Here is a 20,402-nt window from a genome sequence, read left to right as displayed (position 1 = left end):
ATAGTCAGCATTTATTTTGCAGTCGTAACCTGTAGAACAAAGATATATAAATATTTTCTTATCAAATAGATCTGCTAAAACAAGTATGACAGTTTAAAATCCAGTTTGACAAACAAATAGCCTAATTATCACTTTCTTCCTGCTGTGATGCAAAAACAGACGAAAAAAAATGACAGGATTTAAACAGCAGAAATATAAGACACCTTTACTTCCTCCTCAGACCCTGTAAGTGACTACAGTAGTAGTAAGCTGTGCTTGTCATATGAACATCTTTGTCACATGACTGACTGTGATCTTGTCTCAGGCCCTTTATCATTAAACATGTAAATAATAAAACAGTTTTAGCTGTGAAGAATTAATAACAAGCAAAAGATGAAAATACAGTTTGCTTCTAAATTACCAAACTTTAGACATTTTTTTTACATTTCCACCATAAAGAAAAATAAAACGTTTTCAGACCTCAGAGTTATTAGAAAACACTTAAAGTGTCCACACCTACATTTGTTGTTATCGAGGTCACATTAGAATGAATGTTAATCAGCAAAAAAAAAGAAGAACTGAAAAAGGAGGAGAGCAGCTTGAGTTCAGCTCTGAGCTGATAGCTGCTGATCTAAAGCTGGCTCTGCTCTGAAGGAGTCACCCAAAAAGCAAAGACTGATTCAAGGTTGAACAACACACAACATTTGTGCTTTTTTCAGGTCTGACTCATGTGAGGGGCTGTACCAGCTGACGGAAGCGAGACCACAAAGTTCACACCATCAGCTGTTAAATGGGGTGGTGTGGGTGTGAGAGCCTTCTGTTTATATAATCATGTCCTGCAACCTGCAGTTAATAATTTCGAGCATTTTAGCAGTTAGAGTTTAGTTTTATGGACACTGCTATAAAAAGAGTCCAGCCATGCACACAATGAACCCAAAGGACCCGCCAAATAATGTCCATATGTGAAGCAGGCAGCCTCACTGCACCGTAGTGATGTCTTTTTTTTGCAAGTGGTCTGTGGCTGAGACATGAAGCCCAAGTCATATACTGCAGTTTCTTCTGCAGCCTGCAGGGGCTGGCTCCAAAAATAAGTCAATCCCCTTAGACTCCAGTGTTGAAATGTACAGCAGATATAAACATGTTTACAGCTTGGTATATAAAACACTCCTCTGGACTCTGGAGAGTTCCCTTTTTGTGACACTTGTACTGAGACTAAATGTATTTTTACTCATTCTGCTCCTCTGCACTTGAATTAAGCAGATGGACTATGGTGCTGCCAACATGGTGTCATAATCCTGAGTTCTGATGCTCTTATTTTCTCTTAAACCCTTGGTTTTAAGAGAAATAACTCTATTTTCCCTATGAATGTGTGCTAATTTAACCAGAAAACACAGGAGGCGGCTAGCATAGCAGCAGAAATAAATAAAACATGCAACAGGAGTGCAAAATGAACTGCAGTGGCTCTTTCACAGTAAAACCCACATAGTTGATTAACAGTATTATACATGGTGGGCAGTAATGCAAAGAACATGTACAAAAACACACACAAAACAAAACACACACACACACTGCAGCCTGTGGTGAGTCTGGTGTGCTGATAATTCCACCTTCTGTCTGCTTTACTGCAACATCTCATGGCATATTTACATTGACTGTGAGCACATATCAGGTCTTATCAATACATCATTTGCATTGTTGCTTTTGTTTGTGTTTCACTGTTTTGCCCCATGCATTTAGTACCTTATTCAGTTCTTTATTTATATAACCCACATTATATAAGCTCAGCACAGTGGTGGACATGTAGATACTGTCGACAAAGTCTACAGGAAGTGAAGGTTTAAAGTTAAAAAAGACAGCTTCCTCTGCAGCCCACATGTTTGTTGTGACTTGAATAGATAGAACCTTTATCAGCGTTGCTCCTGTATCATTCATCTAACACAACAACAACAACAACAGTTCTTATCTTTTCTTCACTTGTGCATAGAGTTGTTCTGCACCATCATCAGGGTGTGACGGTCTGTTTGCTGGCTGGTTGACTTTGACCTGTGCATACACTGTATCCAGCTGCTGTCTGCTGTCCTGCACTGAGGACGGACCAGGTCTCTGCTTGGAGAAGTCGATCTCTCCATAATGAATGGCTCCATCTTCTCTTTCTGCTCTTCTTACTGCCTTGTCAACAGTGCTCTGGCTGACCGTTTGACTCTGTAAAAAGTGAACAATGAGTAGACTGCTCCACATAACAATGAAAAGACTAAAAGAAAAGCTTAGATTTTTAATATTGATATACCACCTGCTTCGTTTGCTGAATATGATGCATTATCTTCAACCTCCTGTAAGACATAAGAAACCATTGATAATGGGATGTGAGGCATATTAGTTACGTATGTGTGGGAGGCGGATTCGGTTTTGATATGTGACACATACCAAACACACACGATGACGCAGATGAGCAGGATGATCGCAATGATTATTGCAAGAAATGGTTTAAAATCTGAGACTGATGGACCGACAAAACCAGGCTCTAATGTAAACACACAGGCAAAACAATGAAGCCACAGATGATCTTCATCGCATCAAATTTAAGTTAATCATTTCAGAAAACATACTGACCTTTAACCGCAACAGTCAGATGGACCACTTCTGATGTTTCATCACCAAGGTCATTTGAAGCCACGCAGTAATAATCTCCTCCAGCAGAGGAGTCTGTGACATTGAAGCTGTAAAAGTCTCCTTCAGACACATTCTTGGGTCCATCTGTGGTGTTCTTGAACCAGGTGAAGCTGCTGATGGGAGGCTTGGCTCTGCTGGAGCAGGTCAGGTTCACCCAGATACCTGCTGACAGCAAACCTGATGGACTGATGGATGCTGAGGTGTTTCTAGGAGCATCTGAGGAAGATGTGACAGACATGAACTTTCTTCATCTCAAACAGCTGAACCATGATGTGCTGACAGGATCACTTACATGAAACACTGAGAGTCTGCTGTGTCTCTGCTGTCTTGTTTCGTCCTCCATTCACAGGATATGTGACAGAGCAGCTGATGTTGTATCCATCATGTGTGTGTGACAGAGTGATGGTCTGCTGCAGTTTAGTTGTAAAGGTTCCATCTGTGTTCTCCTCTGTTTCACTGTGAGAATCTGGGTGGAGATTCCAGGTGAGTTGAGGAGGGGAGTGTGGACAGGGAGTGAGAGCTGAGCAGGTTATAGAGACAGACTGCTTCTCCTTCAGATCACCAGCTGAGATATGAATGCTGGGACTCCAAGGAGAATCTGTCAGTTCACAGAGGACACAGAGAAATATGAAGTTATATCAAATGTATAAAGTTTATATTAACAACAAGGACTGCAGACAGCTGGAGGCAGAAAATACAGACAGCCTCATGTATACTGTAAGTATGTCAGCAGGGTCCATCTGTACTAACTCTGTGTTAACTCACTGCTTTCTTCAGCTCTGCACTCTGACTGATACTGTTGATAATCCTACAGCAGATATTTCATTTCACAGTGAAGGTTACATTCATGGAGACCCAAACCACTCATTTCACTTTTTATCCTCAACAATAATATTATAGACTCATAAAAACAAACTGTCTTACCTTTAACTGTTATTTCAAGACGATCACAGGAAGCTGTTGCTATGTATGGCCAGTTATTAACTCTGAAGAAGTATGTGTCTGTATGACTTGTGGTTAAATTAGAAAACAGAGTGGAGCAGTTTTTCTGACTCAGATTTCCAGTAATGTTCATTGGATATTTGTTAACTTTTTCACGGCTGTTGTAGACAGCATTTTCTTGACCATTAGCAAAAGTGAGTACAGATTTATACCACACTCCAAATGTTGGTCTTGTGCTGTCAAACTCTTTGTCTCCTGGTTTAGCTGTAAAGGTACATGGGATGTGCAAACAGGATCCACTCAGTGCTTCCATCTTCTCCGGTGTAAAAATGGAGACGACAGATCTCAAACCACAATCAGCCAAATCACCTGTAAAACCAGACTGATGATGAACAACATGTGTTGATGATACACAAACTGCAGTTCAGCAGCATGTGTGCGTCCTTTGAACAATCAAATGTTTCAAAGTGAACAAACAGCTCACCTGGAAGAAAGAAGACGCTCAGAAACATGTTGACTGTCAGCAGGTTCACACACAGGGCTGCCATGACGGTCCTCTCACAGGCTGAGACACAAGGAGAAAGTCCAGTGATTAGTGAAGCAGAAAGAATAGAAGGACTCTGTTTGGCTGATGTGTTGCAAAAGAAAACCGACTTCTTCTTTTAAAGTGACAGCAAGATCTTCATCCTTCCTCCTTTGAGGTTGTTAATAAGGAAATACATTTTTGGGTTATTTTTCTGTCAAATGCTGATGCAACACTGAGGTTTCAAATTGGTGGTCAGTAAACACTTATTCACACAGTGGTAAAGGAAGAACCTGGCATCACAGTGGCCTTCAACCCCCCCACCAATTCAGAGAGGTGTGTATGCTGTGTATGACAAAAAAGTTCACGCTCCATCTTTTAGTGTGAATGCATGAAAGCTGCACGATGTGCAGGTGTGAGTTTCTACGTCGAACGTGTGAATGGGCTGATCTGTGTTTGACTGTAAATCATCAGCAAAGCTGTGCTCCATGACTGTAAACAATAGAAACAGGCTGGTTTCAATGTGACTGACGTCAGGGTGACTCTGTTCTCTCCATCATTGATTAAAGCACACCACTCACTGGTCTTTTCTCCACCTGCCTCTCTGACCGTCTCCCCATCTCCGCCCTTCTCTCACTCCTCTGATTTTAATTGAAAATAACATTTTACAGGACTTGTACTAACAGATTCAAAACAAGTGCAAATAAAACCTCATTTCTTCATCTGAGCACAGAGTTGTTCTGCATCAGCAGGCTGTGTGCAGCTGTTTGATGGGTGGTTGACTTTGACCTGTCCATACACTGTATGCAGCTGCTGTCCTGATTCAGAGGAGATCAATCTCTCCATATCAGATGTTTTGTCACTCTTCTTCTTTGGTTGTACTTGCTGGCTCTTCAGTAACACTCTCATCACCTGTGCAACTCTGCAACACAACCAAACAGGAGCCTTACAGGCTGTTTGGCTCCCCCTGCTGGTGCGTGTGTGTGTGTGTGTGTGGCAGTTCTTGAAGTCTCCAGGTGATGACATCATCGGTAGGTGACAGGGCTGGCTAGAATCTGCCAAGAGTTCAAAACTTTCCTTATCTGTCATCGTCCTGGTGTTTGGGCTTCGTTGGTATGTTGACATCATCTTTAACGCGATCATATGAGAGTAGTGGACATGCAGGTAGACTGCACAGGTGCAGGCATGGAAATAATTAGGCATCAACACAGTAATTGTATTTGCATACAAACAAAGACAAATGAAGAACAGCTGACACAGGACGTGTTATTGTGTTAAATCTTCTGCTCCTAACAGCGAGCAGCAAGTGGACAATAACTAAGTTTTTAGATCCATGTTATTCTGTTTACATCGCTCAAGGTTTGTATGCATGCACCATGTCTTCTTTCCTGTTTGTGGTAGTCTTGCAGCGCCACTCACAGGCCTGGCATATGTACTACAGCATTTTCAGTTTTTTTCTGCCATGAAGATCATCTCAGACTGTAAACTCAGAGATAATACTTTATACTCATAACACCTTCATATTTGAACCAAAACACCATGTAAACCAGGTATTAAATAGAATAGAAGCACTTTGAAAATACTTTCTGAATACAATCTAAATAATTTAACATAGTCAGCATTTATTTTGCAGTCGTAACCTGTAGAACAAAGATATATAAATATTTTCTTATCAAATAGATCTGCTAAAACAAGTATGACAGTTTAAAATCCAGTTTGACAAACAAATAGCCTAATTATCACTTTCTTCCTGCTGTGATGCAAAAACAGACGAAAAAAAATGACAGGATTTAAACAGCAGAAATATAAGACACCTTTACTTCCTCCTCAGACCCTGTAAGTGAAGAAGTGACTACAGTAGTAGTAAGCTGTGCTTGTCATATGAACATCTTTGTCACATGACTGACTGTGATCTTGTCTCAGGCCCTTTATCATTAAACATGTAAATAATAAAACAGTTTTAGCTGTGAAGAATTAATAACAAGCAAACGATGAAACTACAGTTTGCTTCTAAATTACCAAACCTTAGACATTTTTTTTAAATTTCCACCATAAAGAAAAATAAAACAAGCATTTGTTCGGCACATCAGTATTTACAATAAAAGAAAGAATATGAAATAATCAATGGTTCCATTGATCTGAGCATCGTCCTCCTCTGCTTGTGGCTCATGATGCTTGAATCTCAATCACTCTGTTGACGTCGTCTGTCTGTGGAAATGAAGCGACACACAGAGAGGAGTTAGTGAGGAGTCAGAGCTCCTTCCTCTCACAGTTTTAGTAACAACCAGTTTTCAGACCTCAGAGTTATTAGAAAACACTTAAAGTGTCCACACCTACATTTGTTGTTATCGAGGTCACATTAGAATGAATGTTAATCAGCAAAAAAAAAGAAGAACTGAAAAAGGAGGAGAGCAGCTTGAGTTCAGCTCTGAGCTGATAGCTGCTGATCTAAAGCTGGCTCCGCTCTGAAGGAGTCACCCAAACAGCAAAGACTGATTCAAGGTTGAACAACACACAACATTTGTGCTTTTTTCAGGTCTGACTCGTGTGAGGGGCTGTACCAGCTGACGGAAGCGAGACCACAAAGTTCACACCATCAGCTGTTAAATGGGGTGGTGTGGGTGTGAGAGCCTTCTGTTTATATAATCATGTCCTGCAACCTGCAGTTAATAATTTCAAGCATTTTAGCCGTTAGAGTTTAGTTTTATGGACACTGCTATATAAAGAGTCCAGCCATGCACACAATGAACCCAAAGGACCCACCAAATAATGTCCATATGTGAAGCAGGCAGCCTCACTGCACCGTAGTGATGTCTTTTTTTTGCAAGTGGTCTGTGGCTGAGACATGAAGCCCAAGTCATATACTGCAGTTTCTTCTGCAGCCTGCAGGGGCTGGCTCCAAAAATAAGTCAATCCCCTTAGACTCCAGTGTTGAAATGTACAGCAGATATAAACATGTTTACAGCTTGGTATATAAAACACTCCTCTGGACTCTGGAGAGTTCCCTTTTTGTGACACTTGTACTGAGACTAAATGTATTTTTACTCATTCTGCTCCTCTGCACTTGAATTAAGCAGATGGACTATGGTGCTGCCAACATGGTGTCATAATCCTGAGTTCTGATGCTCTTATTTTCTCTTAAACCCTTGGTTTTAAGAGAAATAACTCTATTTTCCCTATGAATGTGTGCTAATTTAACCAGAAAACACAGGAGGCGGCTAGCATAGCAGCAGAAATAAATAAAACATGCAACAGGAGTGCAAAATGAACTGCAGTGGCTCTTTCACAGTAAAACCCACATAGTTGATTAACAGTATTATACATGGTGGGCAGTAATGCAAAGAACATGTACAAAAACACACACAAAACAAAACACACACACACACTGCAGCCTGTGGTGAGTCTGGTGTGCTGATAATTCCACCTTCTGTCTGCTTTACTGCAACATCTCATGGCATATTTACATTGACTGTGAGCACATATCAGGTCTTATCAATACATCATTTGCATTGTTGCTTTTGTTTGTGTTTCACTGTTTTGCCCCATGCATTTAGTACCTTATTCAGTTCTTTATTTATATAACCCACATTATATAAGCTCAGCACAGTGGTGGACATGTAGATACTGTCGACAAAGTCTACAGGAAGTGAAGGTTTAAAGTTAAAAAAGACAGCTTCCTCTGCAGCCCACATGTTTGTTGTGACTTGAATAGATAGAACCTTTATCAGCGTTGCTCCTGTATCATTCATCTAACACAACAACAACAACAACAGTTCTTATCTTTTCTTCACTTGTGCATAGAGTTGTTCTGCACCATCATCAGGGTGTGACGGTCTGTTTGCTGGCTGGTTGACTTTGACCTGTGCATACACTGTATCCAGCTGCTGTCTGCTGTCCTGCACTGAGGACGGACCAGGTCTCTGCTTGGAGAAGTCGATCTCTCCATAATGAATGGCTCCATCTTCTCTTTCTGCTCTTCTTACTGCCTTGTCAACAGTGCTCTGGCTGACCGTTTGACTCTGTAAAAAGTGAACAATGAGTAGACTGCTCCACATAACAATGAAAAGACTAAAAGAAAAGCTTAGATTTTTAATATTGATATACCACCTGCTTCGTTTGCTGAATATGATGCATTATCTTCAACCTCCTGTAAGACATAAGAAACCATTGATAATGGGATGTGAGGCATATTAGTTACGTATGTGTGGGAGGCAGATTCGGTTTTGATATGTGACACATACCAAACACACACGATGACGCAGATGAGCAGGATGATCGCAATGATTATTGCAAGAAATGGTTTAAAATCTGAGACTGATGGACCGACAAAACCAGGCTCTAATGTAAACACACAGGCAAAACAATGAAGCCACAGATGATCTTCATCACATCAAATTAAAGTTAATCATTTCAGAAAACATACTGACCTTTAACCTCAACAGTCAGACGGACCACTTCTGATGTTTCATCACCAAGGTCATTTGAAGCCACACAGTAATAATCTCCTCCAGCAGAGGAGTCTGTGACATTGAAGCTGTAAAAGTCTCCTTCAGACACATTCTTGGGTCCATCTGTGGTGTTCTTGAACCAGGTGAAGCTGCTGATGGGAGGCTTGGCTCTGCTGGAGCAGGTCAGGTTCACCCAGACACCTGCTGAGGTGTCTTTAGGAGCATCTGAGGAAGATGTGACAGACATGAACTTTCTTCATCACAAACAGCTGAACCATGATGTGCTGACAGGATCACTTACATGAAACACTGAGAGTCTGCTGTGTCTCTGCTGTCTTGTTTCGTCCTCCAGTCACAGGATATGTGGCAGAGCAGCTGATGTTGTATCCATCATGTGTGTGTGACAGAGTGATGTTCTGCTGCAGTTTAGTTGTAAAGGTTCCATCTGTGTTCTCCTCTGTTTCACTGTGAGAGTCTGGGTGGAGATTCCAGGTGAGTTGAGGAGGGGAGTGTGGACAGGGAGTGAGAGCTGAGCAGGTTATAGAGACAGACTGCTTCTCCTTCAGATCACCAGCTGAGATATGAATGCTGGGACTCCAAGGAGAATCTGTCAGTTCACAGAGGAAACACAATTGCACTGATTTATTTGCCATGATCTTACAAAATTAAATACAAAAACTACAAAAACTAAAATGTAAAGTTAGACTCCTTCCACCTACAACAAGCTTCTCGGCTGTTTTTACATGCACTTTTTTACACAACAAGGGCACATGGCTAAATGAATAGTGCTGAATAGAATTCCTGTTATGTTTTTACATGGTACACTGTCTACATTTGTTGTTAACTTTAACATTCATACCTGTAACTCTTATTTGAAGTGGATGACAGTCAGCTGTTGCTCTGAAAGGCTGACCTTGAATTCTGAAGAAGTATTTGTCTGTGTAACTCGCGATTAAATCAGAAAACAGAGTGGTGCAGTTTTTCTGTCTCAGGTTTCCAGCTTCCACTTCTTTATCGCTCTGGTAGATTACACTTTTACGGTCAGGTTTCATCCACACTCCCACAGTATTTTTTGTGCTGTCGTAGCCTCCTTTTGGTGCATTAAAGGTACAAGGAATTTTCAGACAAGATCCACTCAGCGCTTCCATCGTCCGTGGTGTAGTAATGTAGAGGGCTGCAGAGCAGGCATCGGTAGTACCTGTAAAATCATATCAATATCAAACAGAAATACATTAAATTCAGCACTGTTTCCGAATAAAAGTGACAACAAACAGCTCACCTGGAAGAAAGAAGACACTCAGATACATGCTGACTGTCAGCACCTCCACACACAGGGCTGCCATGACGGTCATCTGATACATTAAAGCGCAAAGAAGAGAAAGAAAACAAGTTTTAGTGAATGACAGATTCTGTTTCAAATCTACTGATGCTCCAGTCACACATCCAGGAACCCACCCTGTGCAGCAGTTTACTGTGTAATAATAAAATCAAATGTGTGTGGCCTGGAGATGTGCCAATGCAAAATGGAAATGGAAATTCGAACAGGAAGAAGGGCTCTGCGGACATATTAGTACCCAGAATTTCTGTCATAAATGAATGTGGCACAGACTGTGCCAGAACAAAAAACACCAACAGAAATGTACCATGAGTGTTTATTGCTAAGGCCCTTTTCTTATCTGTCAGGAGTTGTTGCTGCGCTTATTGAAACTTTGGGCCTAAAAGCAGAGCTCAGAACTTATTGGAAGGATGAAAAGCATTTAAATAAAGACATGCAAGATGGAGTGGAAGGCAGAGAAGTGAGAGCGAGCCAGAAAGGATGTAACAAATCTAAATCTGGGGATCACAGATAAGCTGGACAGGCGCTGGGTGAGGCAGAAAAACATAGAGCACATTGGAAAGAGAAGACACAGCAGATTACTCTGGCGTAGGTGTTGTTCCAACTGATGATCTGCAGACAAATGAGGCCTCACAGGGCCGGCCCAAGCCTTTATGGGGCCCTTTTTGGTGCTCTTGGGGTCCCTAAGCGACCGCATATTTCGCAAATGTCTTGGGCAAGCCCTGGGGCCGCATCATTACTATTGACAAAAAGACTGTGGTTAGGTATGCTATCCCTAATGAACACGTGTAACATAAAATCATAAACAGAATGCATCATGCCAGAATGAGTCAGAATCAACGTGTTCTGAATACTTCCTGTTAATGGCACACTACACACTGTTACAGTAACATCAGGAGGTTTTAGTCAGCATTGCTCTCTAATACATTTATTTATACAGAAATAAATTCATTCTTCTACATACATTTAAAAAATAAACAAGCAGAAACAGAATCAAAATAACCATTAAAAATATGAAATGGATGCTTTTTGAAAGTTAGGCTGAGATGACCTGAGATGACCTGAGATGACCTGAGGTCACGAGCGGGTGAACATTGGACGCCTGCTCTCACGCTGCCCGAACACAAGTGACAGTCTCAATGTTCCTCCTTTATCAAAACAGGCAGTATAACACATGTTAACAACTTGCACTTACACATTTACATGACCTCTGTTTGACACGTTTGTAACTCTAACATGTTTTTTTAAAGAGTTTTTACTTAAAAAAAGTCTGAAAGTCTAAAGTCTGTCAGGCTGCAGCGGGAACACCAGCCTACACATGCAGAAACGGCTTCTTTCTGCATGTGCAGTCATGCATGTAATGAAATTTGTTACACAAATGAAACCGTTCTTATTTTTTCTTCTTCACTTGAGCGTAGAGTTCCTCTTTGGCTTCAGTAGTATGTATCAGCCTGTTTGCTGGCTGGTTGACATTGATCTGTGCGTACACTGTATGCAGCTCCTGTCTGCTGTCAGACATCGGGCCAGAGCACTGGCCTGGTCTGTGTTTGGAGAAGTCGATCTCTCCATAATGGATGTTTTCTTCTTCTTCCTCCTCCTCTTCCTCTTCTTCTTCTTCTTCTTCTTCTGCTCTTCTTGAAGCCTCTGCATAGACCAGCTCTTCGCTTGTGTCAGTCTAAAAATGAAACCCATGGGAGACGTTAGACATTAGCTGGGTTGACATTTCAAAACAATTAGAGAGAATAGAAATATACATCACCTGATTCTGTTCTTCGGTTTTCTGTCTTGACTTTAACCTCCTGGAAGACATAAGAGGAAGTCACATTGTTCTTCAGAGGCAGACTATCCCATTGATACACAGCCATTGTTGTGTTTGCTGCTTCGACGCGTGATACATACCGAACATACACGATGAAGCAGATGAGTACCATGATCCCAATGACTCCTCCAAGAACTGGGCCCCATCGTAAGAAGCCAACCGGCCCCTTATCTGATGGACAAACAGAACCAGTGACTAATAGGAACACTGATGAGGTTCTTCACATCAAGTTAATCATTTAAGAAAACATACTGACCTTTAACCTCAACAGTCAGACGGACCACTTTTGATGTTTCATTACCAAGTTCATTTGAAGCCACACAGTAATAATCTCCTCCAGCAGAGGAGTCTGTGACATTGAAGCTGTAAAAGTCTCTTTCAGACACATTCTTGGGTCCATCTGTGGTGTTCTTGAACCAGGTGAAGCTGCTGATGGGAGGCTTGGCTCTGCTGGAGCAGGTCAGGTTCACCCAGATACCTGCTGACAGCAAACCTGATGGACTGATGGATGCTGAGGTGTTTCTAGGAGCATCTGAGGAAGATGTGACAGACATGAACTTTCTTCATCTCAAACAGCTGAACCATGATGTGCTGACAGGATCACTTACATGAAACACTGAGAGTCTGCTGTGTCTCTGCTGTCTTGTTTCGTCCTCCATTCACAGGATATGTGGCAGAGCAGCTGATGTTGTATCCATCATGTGTGTGTGACAGAGTGATGTTCTGCTGCAGTTTAGTTGTAAAGGTTCCATCTGTGTTCTCCTCTGTTTCACTGTGAGAGTTTGGGTGGAGATTCCAGGTGAGTTGAGGAGGGGAGTGTGGACAGGGAGTGAGAGCTGAGCAGGTTATAGAGACAGACTGCTTCTCCTTCAGATCACCAGCTGAGATATGAATGCTGGGACTCCAAGGAGAATCTGTCAGTTCACAGAGGACACACAACAAATGCAGCAGACGTTAAATGTAATTAAATTTAGAAGCGATATTAAGAGAGCAAATGATATAACTTCCCTTTTTAACAGTCAGTGCGTACATTCCAGTTTTTGGTCATGAGATAATATAGATAATAAGGGTCGTATGTTTGGATCTTCAAGGCAAACCTCCAAATAACTTCCCCCACGTAACAACAGCAATTAAAAACTCTTACCTTTAATTGTTATTTGAAGAGGGTCACAAGATGCTGATGCCTTCAAAGTCGTGTTCTCATTCTCAACTCTAAAGAAGTATTTGTCTGTGTGGCTTGTATTCAAATTACTGAACAGAGTGGTGCAGTTTTTCTGGCTCAGGTCTCCAATAATCTCCATCGGATACAGAGTCTTTCCACTGCTGTTATAAACCACATTTTCTGGATTTGTTCCAAAGTTAACATTTTTTATCATCCATATTCCAAAGATTTGTTTCCTGCTGTTAAAGATGCTTTCGTCTTTAGGTGTGAAGGTACATGGGATTTTCAAACAAGATCCTTTTAGAGCCTCCATCGTATTTGGAGCAGAGATATGGAGAGCTGCTTTCTGAGGACAATCACACAAAGCGGCTGTAAAATCAGATAAAGGCAAAAACAGTGGTTGGGTTATTGGGTTTCTTTTCCTACATTGAACAATTTTTCAATAAAAATGTTCACTCTCCATACAGAAAATTATTTAAATGAAAGAGCTCACCTGAAATAAAGAGGACCATCAACAAGTTGCTGTTTGTAATCATCATATTTACGGTCTCCACCGTCAGGAAAGCCATAAAAAAATGAACAAAAACCAAAGGAGTGTCACACTTTCTTTTCTTCTTTTCAGTAGTAACCTCAAAATCTGTCCTTACTGTCGCAGCGGAGAAACACCAAAGGAAAAAAGAAATCGCACAACATGTGACTTTATCAGTGCGACACTTCCTTATTCAGATGTCTGTCTCAAGACTGTAAAAACCACAACGTTGTCACCCCTCCTTGAAGTCCTCTTGACCTGATCGGCATGCCATTTGTTTAAAAAAAATCATTCTTTCAGGCTTGTGTGATTCGTCTTTTTAACATTAAACACAGAGTAGTACAGAGATTTGTGAGGTTTTTTTTTTTTACATGAGAAGAGTTATTACAGTGAATTTCACAACATGAGCAGAAAGGTCACAATAATTTGTTCAACAACTCAGCAACAACACAGCTTAACAGTAACATCATGCTCTCTGTTAAATATAAATCTGGGCCCAAGTTACTAATAAAAAACATGTTTATTTCTGTGTGTGTGCTGCCTTGTGTTTATCTGTCAACTTCCTCATTTAAACTGTCCCTCAGCCCTTCATAGTAACAGCACCGAGCTGCAGACTCATTTACATATCAGCACATCTGGGGTGGTTTCTGCATCACTAAAGATAGAAAAAAATCCCACTGTCTGAAAAAGGACATGTGGACGAGTCGATGTGTTTCATCCTGAGAACTGATTTCATCTGAGCATCTAGTTAGTTAGGATGTGCCACTCACTCACATGTTAGCTACACACGCCTCAGTGATGACCAACACATGGAAAATCAGTGAGTGATGACTCACACAATTCAATATCTCAGATATGTTGTCTTCGTTTACCTACCACACTGTGAGTGTTGTTGGAAAGGGTTTGTTCAAAGGGTCTAAATTCAATATTGTGCATAATAATAATATCTTTCACACCACATTCACACAGTGGCAGTGGTAAGCTACCAGTGGTAGCCACAGCTCCCCAGGGGGGAGACTGACAGAGACGTGGCTGCCAAGGTGCACCTACGGCCTCTCCGACCACCACCACATTCATACGCATTCATACACCATACACCAGTGAGTGCACTGGAGGCAATGTGGGTAAAGTGCCTTGCCCAAGGACACACAACAATGACTATGGAGGAGCTGGGGTTGAACCGCCGACCTTCCGGTTATTGGACAACCCTGCTATACCACTGAGCCACTGCATGAAATTAACCAGTCAAAATCTTGTTTGTCCCGAATTTCTTAAAAGGATTAATCAAATATTCTATTCTATTCTAAAAAACACTCCAACTGTCCCTTTATATCTGTATTGTGACTGCGTGAGCTCACAGCGATTAAAGAACTGTTCAGGTGCTGAGAATCTCTACATGTTTTAATGCCATCAGGTCACCTGATTAGGTCCTGGTTGTTTCACATTTCTTTCTACTTCCTGTTTTATTTTGTAGTTCCCCCCCCCCCCCCTTGTTTCCATTTTGTTTTGTTTTGGATTTTTTTGACCACTGCCTGCAGAGACATTTTAAAAACTCAATTAAAGATTCAAATATAATAAATCTAAAAATAAAAATAGAAACATCTTTTTCAAATAAATAAATAAATATCTTCACCTGCATTCATCTTCATTTTAACAATGATCAGTTCACATAAAAAAACAAGAGTGCAACATGAGAAAAATAAACATGGCTAGGTGTATTAATTACAGAATAATTTTAATAAACAAGGGTTTGATTTCTTTATTTCTTCTTCACTGGAGCGTAGACACACTCGGAGTGACCGGTCTGACACATGTTGAGCTCTGAATACACAGCGACCTGCTGCTGCTGCTGCTCTGTGCCGTCCTGCACAGAGTCTGAGGGCGGTCCAGCTCTGGCCATGGAGAAGTCAATGTCTCCATAATGGATGTCTTCATTTTCTGCTGGTGCGGCTGCTTCTTGAAGAACCGGACTCTGTGAAAAAGGGGGACCAAATGCTCCTTCAGTCAGTCTGCCTGTCCATCAGCTCCAATACAGAAAGTCTTGATGCTAACAGGTCAAAGTGTTTATTACCTGTGCCTGATGTGTTGACCTCAACCACCTGCAAGAAACAAAGGTTTACAAAACTTTAACAACAAAATATCATTAAAGCACTTAATAGATATGAAAAATTTCTCTTCAATGTCTGATTTCCGCCCAAACAACTCATCTGGATCTAAATACACAAATGTTTCTGTTCTCTGTGAACTTACCAAAGGGCTAAAACCACACTGATGAATATGATGAAGCCAAAAATCCCTCCAACAGCGCCCCCCCATGGTGAAAGATGCTCTGTTCATACAAGTCAGTGACATCAACAGAAACATGTTTACATTATGAAATGGTTGTATGAGATGTCTTTAGATCAGTAACTCCTCAGTGTAATTATACCACAGCCACCGTCCCTTTACTGGATGCATTATGGGCTTACCTGTAACAGGTGAATGTCCCACTGATGACTGATTACCAAGAGCATTTGTAGCCACACAGTAATGAAGCTCTATGTCTGCCATGTTGGTCATTTCCAGGCTGTACATGTGTCCTTCATGGACTTTCTTGGGTCCATCTTTGGTGTTCTTGAACCAGGTGAAGCTGCTGATGGGAGGCTTGGCTCTGCTGGAGCAGGTCAGGTTCACCCAGATACCTGCTGACAGCAAACCTGATGGACTGATGGATGCTGAGGTGTCTTTAGGAGCATCTGAGGAAGATGTGACAGACATGAACTTTCTTCATCACAAACAGCTGAACCATGATGTGCTGACAGGATCACTTACATGAAACACTGAGAGTCTGCTGTGTCTCTGCTGTCTTGTTTCGTCCTCCATTCACAGGATATGTGGCAGAGCAGCTGATGTTGTATCCATCATGTGTGTGTGACAGAGTGATGGTCTGCTGCAGTTTAGTTGTAAAGGTTCCATTTGTGTTCTCCTCTGTTTCACTGTCAGAGTCTGGGTGGAGATTCCAGGTGAGTTGAGGAGGGGAGTGTGGACAGGGAGTGAGAGCTGAGCAGGTTATAGAGACAGACTGCTTCTCCTTCAGATCACCAGCTGAGATATGAATGCTGGGACTCCAAGGAGAATCTGTCAGTTCACAGGAAAAACACTTTTTACAATTTCAATCTCATGCTGTGACAGAACAGAAAATATTAATAAAGACATATGAGCTTCTTGCAGTGTAATAGAAAAAGCACACTCTTTACCTTTGATTGTTATGTACACAGAATCACAGGCAGCTGTTGCTCTGTATGGCCCGTTCTCAGCTCTAAAGAAGTATGTGTCTGTATGACTTGTGGTTAAATTAGAAAACAGAGTGGAGCAGTTTTTCTGACTCAGATTTCCAGTAATGTTCATGGGATATTTGTTAACTGTTACACTGCTGTTGTAGATCACGTTGTTTTTGTTCAAATTAATTCTAGAATCAGTTTTAATCCACACTCCAAAGGTTTTTCTTGTGCTGTTGAATTCATTTTCTTCTTTGGCGCTAAAATTACAGGAGATTTGCAAACAGGATCCACTCAGTGCTTCCATCGTATTTGGTGCAGTGATGAAGAGGTCTGACTGACAGTCGGCCAAAGTACCTGTAAAGTCATAATCCACATTATGACCTGTTTTCTGAGCAAATACAAAAAAAGTCAGCATCATTTGTCAAGATAAATAATTCAAAGAACAAACTCACCTGGAACAAAGAGCACCATCAGTAACACGACCCTCACCATGTTCACAGGCCCAAACCTGCTTCCTGAAGCTGCACGATAAATGACCTGCTTTAGTTATGGAGCATTTACTAAGTATATATTATGAAGCAACTTCCCTGTTTCTAAATCCCACTAGAAATGCAACCCAGCAGAACCTGCTCTCTTTTATCATTGTTTATCAAATATAACAACACTAAATTCATGTTGTGAAGCACAAACATGAAGAATAGCACATTTAAAGCTGTAGCTGATGAAGCACGTGTTCTCCTTACCACACAGGCCCATGAGGAGTCGTAGGTCGTATCTTGCCGTCCTGCAGAGCTACCGACTGATGTAAAATGACTGAATATGCTGTTTAAGAAAGTGCATTAACACTTTGCAAAGACACTACATGACACTGATGACTAAAACGCTGCAGAATACAGGAAGTTTGACCTTCCTGCTGCATTTTGTCAGAGGAAGTAAGAAGTTTCAGATAGGTCCGCAAATACAGCAGTGTAGCATTTTATATATATATATCTGTATGCACATTATATAATATGTAACGTGGATGACCTTTTCAAAACAAGAGACAACATGTAGAAAAGAAAGAAAGATCTTTATTCAGACTGCTATTTAAAATGCTGTAAGTGTGACCACGTGGAGACTGTTTTACTGCATGTTTTATCCATGAAACCACATTGTTGTCGGGTCGAGGCTTTGTGCCGCTGCTTTCATTCTCTGATCGGGTTCTTTATGCACAGAATAAAACACTTGGTTTGGTTAACAGAAGGTAGAACTTCCATGCTCTTTATAATCTGACAAACTGTGACTGTGAGAGGTACTGTTTCTGCCATCTATCACGCTGCTGTCGGTGTTGAATATGGAGCCAGAACTGCTTCCTTCTGCTTTATATTGATGGTCAGAGTGAAACCACAGTGTGTGAATCCACAATGTGGCCACAACACTGAATATGAAAAAAAGAAAAACAAAAAAGGTCCCAGAACTCAGACCACATGAAGTAAACAAAAGATTTTTATTTCTGTTTCAAGTGGACTTTAGCAGTAGCAAAGATCTACCATAAAAAAAGCAGAAGTACAGAAACATGTTTGATCTAATCTCACATGGCCTCACTCGTAACCTGGCTGAATTGCAACACATCAAGTCGTTTGTGCATTTGTTGCCGTCCATGCTACAGCTGTGCTGGTGTCACAGGGTGCTGCCTGTAAAGACAGAATAACAGCCAGTCACATCAACAGTTATGATTGATGAGCCGTTCCTCATGTGGCAGCTTACCAGCCCCGCCTGCTTGGAGCGTGTTGATCTAAACCAGCTGAAAGACACATAAAACAGAATGAGTGTTTTTTTTTTTTGCTCTATATATATAATTAAGGAAATATTTGTCTTACCACTCAAAGACGATGACTGTGCAGACAAGGATTATGATTCCAAGAGTCTTCACTATAACTTGGACACCAGCCCCACCCCGATGACCTGTAACATGACAGCATGGTCACCATCAGCCTGATGGACTCGTCACAAACTGTCATTCACGTTCTCACCTTCAAGTATCAGCTGACGTGCTGCTGACAGCTGGAAGTCTGCATCCTGCCTGCATCCACAATAGAACAGCACGTCTCGATCCCTGCTGGTCACCTTAAAGCTGTAAACCTGTGCATTCGCTTTGATTATCTCAAGTCTGCCATCGCTGATCCTGAACCAGAGAAAGCTGCTAACAGGAGGGTTTACTCTGCAGGAGCAGGTCAGATTCACCTGGCTGCCAACTGACACTTGACCAGTGGGACTGATCAGCAGTGACGGCTCCCAGGTTCCTGAAAGAAAGAAGATTTTCTTTGTAAAGTTAAAGTTTAACCCTTCTGTAAAACCACAACATACTATGTTCACAATAAAAATGTCTTACTCCTAACACTGAGAGTCTGCTGTGTCTCTGCTGTCTTGTTTCGTCCTCCATTCACAGGATATGTGGCAGAGCAGCTGATGTTGTATCCATCATGTGTGTGTGACAGAGTGATGGTCTGCTGCAGTTTAGTTGTAAAGGTTCCATCTGTGTTCTCCTCTGTTTCACTGTGAGAGTCTGGGTGGAGATTCCAGGTGAGTTGAGGAGGGGAGTGTGGACAGGGAGTGAGAGCTGAGCAGGTTATAGAGACAGACTGCTTCTCCTTCAGATCACCAGCTGAGATATGAATGCTGGGACTCCAAGGAGAATCTGTCAGTTCACAGAGGACAGACATTAGACCTTTAGATGCTCTACTTTGGAGGTTACCTATTTAAACTAAATGATCTTACCTCTAACTGATATGTAAACAGGATCACAGATAGCTGTTGCTTTGAATGGCCCGTTCTCAGCTCTGAAGAAGTATGTGTCTGTATGACTTGTGGTTAAAGTAGAAAACAGAGTGGAGCAGTTTTTCTGACTCAGATTTCCAGTAATGTTCATTGGATATTTGTTAACTGTTCTACTGCTGTTGAAGACCACATCAAATGGAAAGAGGTCTTCGGTGCGATAATTTTTAACCCACACACCAAAGGTTTCTCTTCCACTATCTAACGAGTGTTTAGGTCCAATAGAAAAGTTACACGGGATGTGTAAACAGGATCCACTCAGAGCTTCCATCTTCACCGGTGTAGTTATGAAGAGTTCTGACCCTCTCGGACAATCAGCCAAAGCCCCTGTTAAAATGAAATGATCGAGTGTTTGGCCTGTGTCCTCTTCTGCCCGACTTCCCCTTTAATCCCCTTCAAAAGTAAAAAGTTCTCACCTGACAGAAAGAAGACATTCAGAAACACGCCGACTGTCAGCGACAGGGCTGCCATGACTCTCCTTCCCTGCATTTACAGGCAAACCACACAGTTAGTCCTCTTGGTTATGTGTATGGAATTGTGTTATAAGCAATATGTCTTGATCTTATGCTCATACCACGTATAACCTACTTGAGAGCCTTTCTTTCCGTACACACTGTAAATCAAACCTTTTCTATCAATATAAGAAGCAGTAATAAGTGTTTAACCTACCTAACGAGCCAGAAGTGAAAGAGAAATGAGAGGTTCTGGTAAAAGTCAAGCAGACATAATGTAATACAGGGATTTCAGCTGACGGCAGGAAATGTGTGCAACTAAAAAAAAACTTCCCTGTTTTGTCATTTTCATACAAAAACATTTGAGAAATCACTTGTGAAGAGCACATAAACAAACTGATCTCTGATCATTCCCACAATAAATATGAATGCCAAAATGTTTGTATGTATGAAAATAACGGCCATAAT

General features: G+C 41.4%; 5 protein-coding genes across 6 annotated transcripts; all 5 read right to left on the bottom strand.

The window, feature by feature from the left end:
- Positions 1–1,537: 1,537 nt before the first annotated feature.
- LOC114453570 (B-cell receptor CD22-like) lies at positions 1,538–4,734 on the bottom strand. The gene is made up of 8 exons (XM_028433522.1): positions 4,689–4,734; positions 4,076–4,219; positions 3,574–3,960; positions 2,942–3,247; positions 2,590–2,865; positions 2,404–2,500; positions 2,270–2,309; positions 1,538–2,181 (listed from the first exon to the last, which is right to left on the bottom strand). Exons 1-8 carry the CDS (start codon positions 4,732–4,734, stop codon positions 1,939–1,941), a joined length of 1,539 nt encoding a protein of 512 aa, XP_028289323.1. The 3' UTR covers positions 1,538–1,938.
- Positions 4,735–7,890: 3,156 nt separating this feature from the next.
- On the bottom strand, positions 7,891–9,905 carry LOC114453569 (sialic acid-binding Ig-like lectin 13). The gene is made up of 7 exons (XM_028433521.1): positions 9,842–9,905; positions 9,422–9,760; positions 8,864–9,169; positions 8,542–8,787; positions 8,356–8,452; positions 8,219–8,261; positions 7,891–8,133 (listed from the first exon to the last, which is right to left on the bottom strand). Exons 1-7 carry the CDS (start codon positions 9,903–9,905, stop codon positions 7,891–7,893), a joined length of 1,338 nt encoding a protein of 445 aa, XP_028289322.1.
- Positions 9,906–10,819: 914 nt separating this feature from the next.
- LOC114453081 (sialic acid-binding Ig-like lectin 6) lies at positions 10,820–13,533 on the bottom strand. Of its 2 annotated transcripts, none has more exons than XM_028432737.1 (7): positions 13,373–13,533; positions 12,862–13,248; positions 12,326–12,631; positions 11,974–12,249; positions 11,798–11,888; positions 11,658–11,697; positions 10,820–11,573 (listed from the first exon to the last, which is right to left on the bottom strand). In XM_028432737.1, exons 1-7 carry the CDS (start codon positions 13,446–13,448, stop codon positions 11,289–11,291), a joined length of 1,461 nt encoding a protein of 486 aa, XP_028288538.1. In that variant the 5' UTR covers positions 13,449–13,533; the 3' UTR covers positions 10,820–11,288. The 2 variants fall into 2 exon arrangements, with proteins under 2 accessions (XP_028288538.1, XP_028288539.1); XM_028432738.1 differs by having other exon boundaries at positions 12,862–13,225.
- Positions 13,534–15,064: 1,531 nt separating this feature from the next.
- On the bottom strand, positions 15,065–17,542 carry LOC114453088 (myelin-associated glycoprotein-like). The gene is made up of 8 exons (XM_028432753.1): positions 17,412–17,542; positions 17,121–17,189; positions 16,645–17,022; positions 16,220–16,525; positions 15,877–16,143; positions 15,659–15,737; positions 15,480–15,507; positions 15,065–15,380 (listed from the first exon to the last, which is right to left on the bottom strand). The coding sequence occupies exons 1-8, from the start codon at positions 17,422–17,424 to the stop codon at positions 15,168–15,170; spliced, it is 1,353 nt and encodes a 450-aa protein (XP_028288554.1). The 5' UTR covers positions 17,425–17,542; the 3' UTR covers positions 15,065–15,167.
- A 593-nt stretch (positions 17,543–18,135) lies between these two features.
- On the bottom strand, positions 18,136–20,224 carry LOC114453091 (myelin-associated glycoprotein-like). Its single transcript, XM_028432755.1, has 8 exons — positions 20,152–20,224; positions 19,899–19,965; positions 19,426–19,809; positions 19,040–19,345; positions 18,681–18,950; positions 18,528–18,612; positions 18,415–18,451; positions 18,136–18,341 (listed from the first exon to the last, which is right to left on the bottom strand). Exons 2-8 carry the CDS (start codon positions 19,951–19,953, stop codon positions 18,279–18,281), a joined length of 1,200 nt encoding a protein of 399 aa, XP_028288556.1. The 5' UTR covers positions 19,954–19,965; positions 20,152–20,224; the 3' UTR covers positions 18,136–18,278.
- Positions 20,225–20,402: the final 178 nt, after the last annotated feature.

This window comes from Parambassis ranga, chromosome 20 (genome assembly GCF_900634625.1).
Source record: "Parambassis ranga chromosome 20, fParRan2.1, whole genome shotgun sequence".
In the NCBI taxonomy this organism is placed as follows: Eukaryota; Metazoa; Chordata; class Actinopteri; family Ambassidae; genus Parambassis; species Parambassis ranga.
The sequence above is the reverse complement of the archived record's forward strand: the minus strand, read 5'-3'. Positions and strand labels throughout refer to the sequence as shown.

Coding starts and splice junctions, on each gene's coding strand:
- LOC114453091 (XM_028432755.1), bottom strand. CDS start 19,953: ATGGCAGCCCTGTCGCTGACAGTCGGCGTGTTTCTGAATGTCTTCTTT. Junction 18,613..18,680: donor ACGTCAGCTGATACTTGAAG/GTGAGAACGTGA, acceptor GTCATGTTACAG/GTCATCGGGGTGGGGCTGGT. Junction 18,342..18,414: donor GCTCCAAGCAGGCGGGGCTG/GTAAGCTGCCAC, acceptor CTGTCTTTACAG/GCAGCACCCTGTGACACCAG.
- LOC114453570 (XM_028433522.1), bottom strand. CDS start 4,734: ATGGGGAGACGGTCAGAGAGGCAGGTGGAGAAAAGACCAGTGAGTG. Junction 3,248..3,573: donor TCTTGAAATAACAGTTAAAG/GTAAGACAGTTT, acceptor GTGAACTGACAG/ATTCTCCTTGGAGTCCCAGC. Junction 2,866..2,941: donor GCAGACTCTCAGTGTTTCAT/GTAAGTGATCCT, acceptor CATCTTCCTCAG/ATGCTCCTAGAAACACCTCA.
- LOC114453088 (XM_028432753.1), bottom strand. Junction 16,526..16,644: donor TGTGTACATAACAATCAAAG/GTAAAGAGTGTG, acceptor GTGAACTGACAG/ATTCTCCTTGGAGTCCCAGC. Junction 15,508..15,658: donor AGTGTGGTTTTAGCCCTTTG/GTAAGTTCACAG, acceptor TGTTTCTTGCAG/GTGGTTGAGGTCAACACATC.
- LOC114453081 (XM_028432737.1), bottom strand. CDS start 13,448: ATGGCTTTCCTGACGGTGGAGACCGTAAATATGATGATTACAAACAGC. Junction 12,632..12,861: donor TCTTCAAATAACAATTAAAG/GTAAGAGTTTTT, acceptor GTGAACTGACAG/ATTCTCCTTGGAGTCCCAGC. Junction 11,698..11,797: donor TGCTTCATCGTGTATGTTCG/GTATGTATCACG, acceptor TATGTCTTCCAG/GAGGTTAAAGTCAAGACAGA.
- LOC114453569 (XM_028433521.1), bottom strand. CDS start 9,905: ATGGCAGCCCTGTGTGTGGAGGTGCTGACAGTCAGCATGTATCTGAGT. Junction 9,170..9,421: donor ACTTCAAATAAGAGTTACAG/GTATGAATGTTA, acceptor GTGAACTGACAG/ATTCTCCTTGGAGTCCCAGC. Junction 8,262..8,355: donor TGCGTCATCGTGTGTGTTTG/GTATGTGTCACA, acceptor TATGTCTTACAG/GAGGTTGAAGATAATGCATC.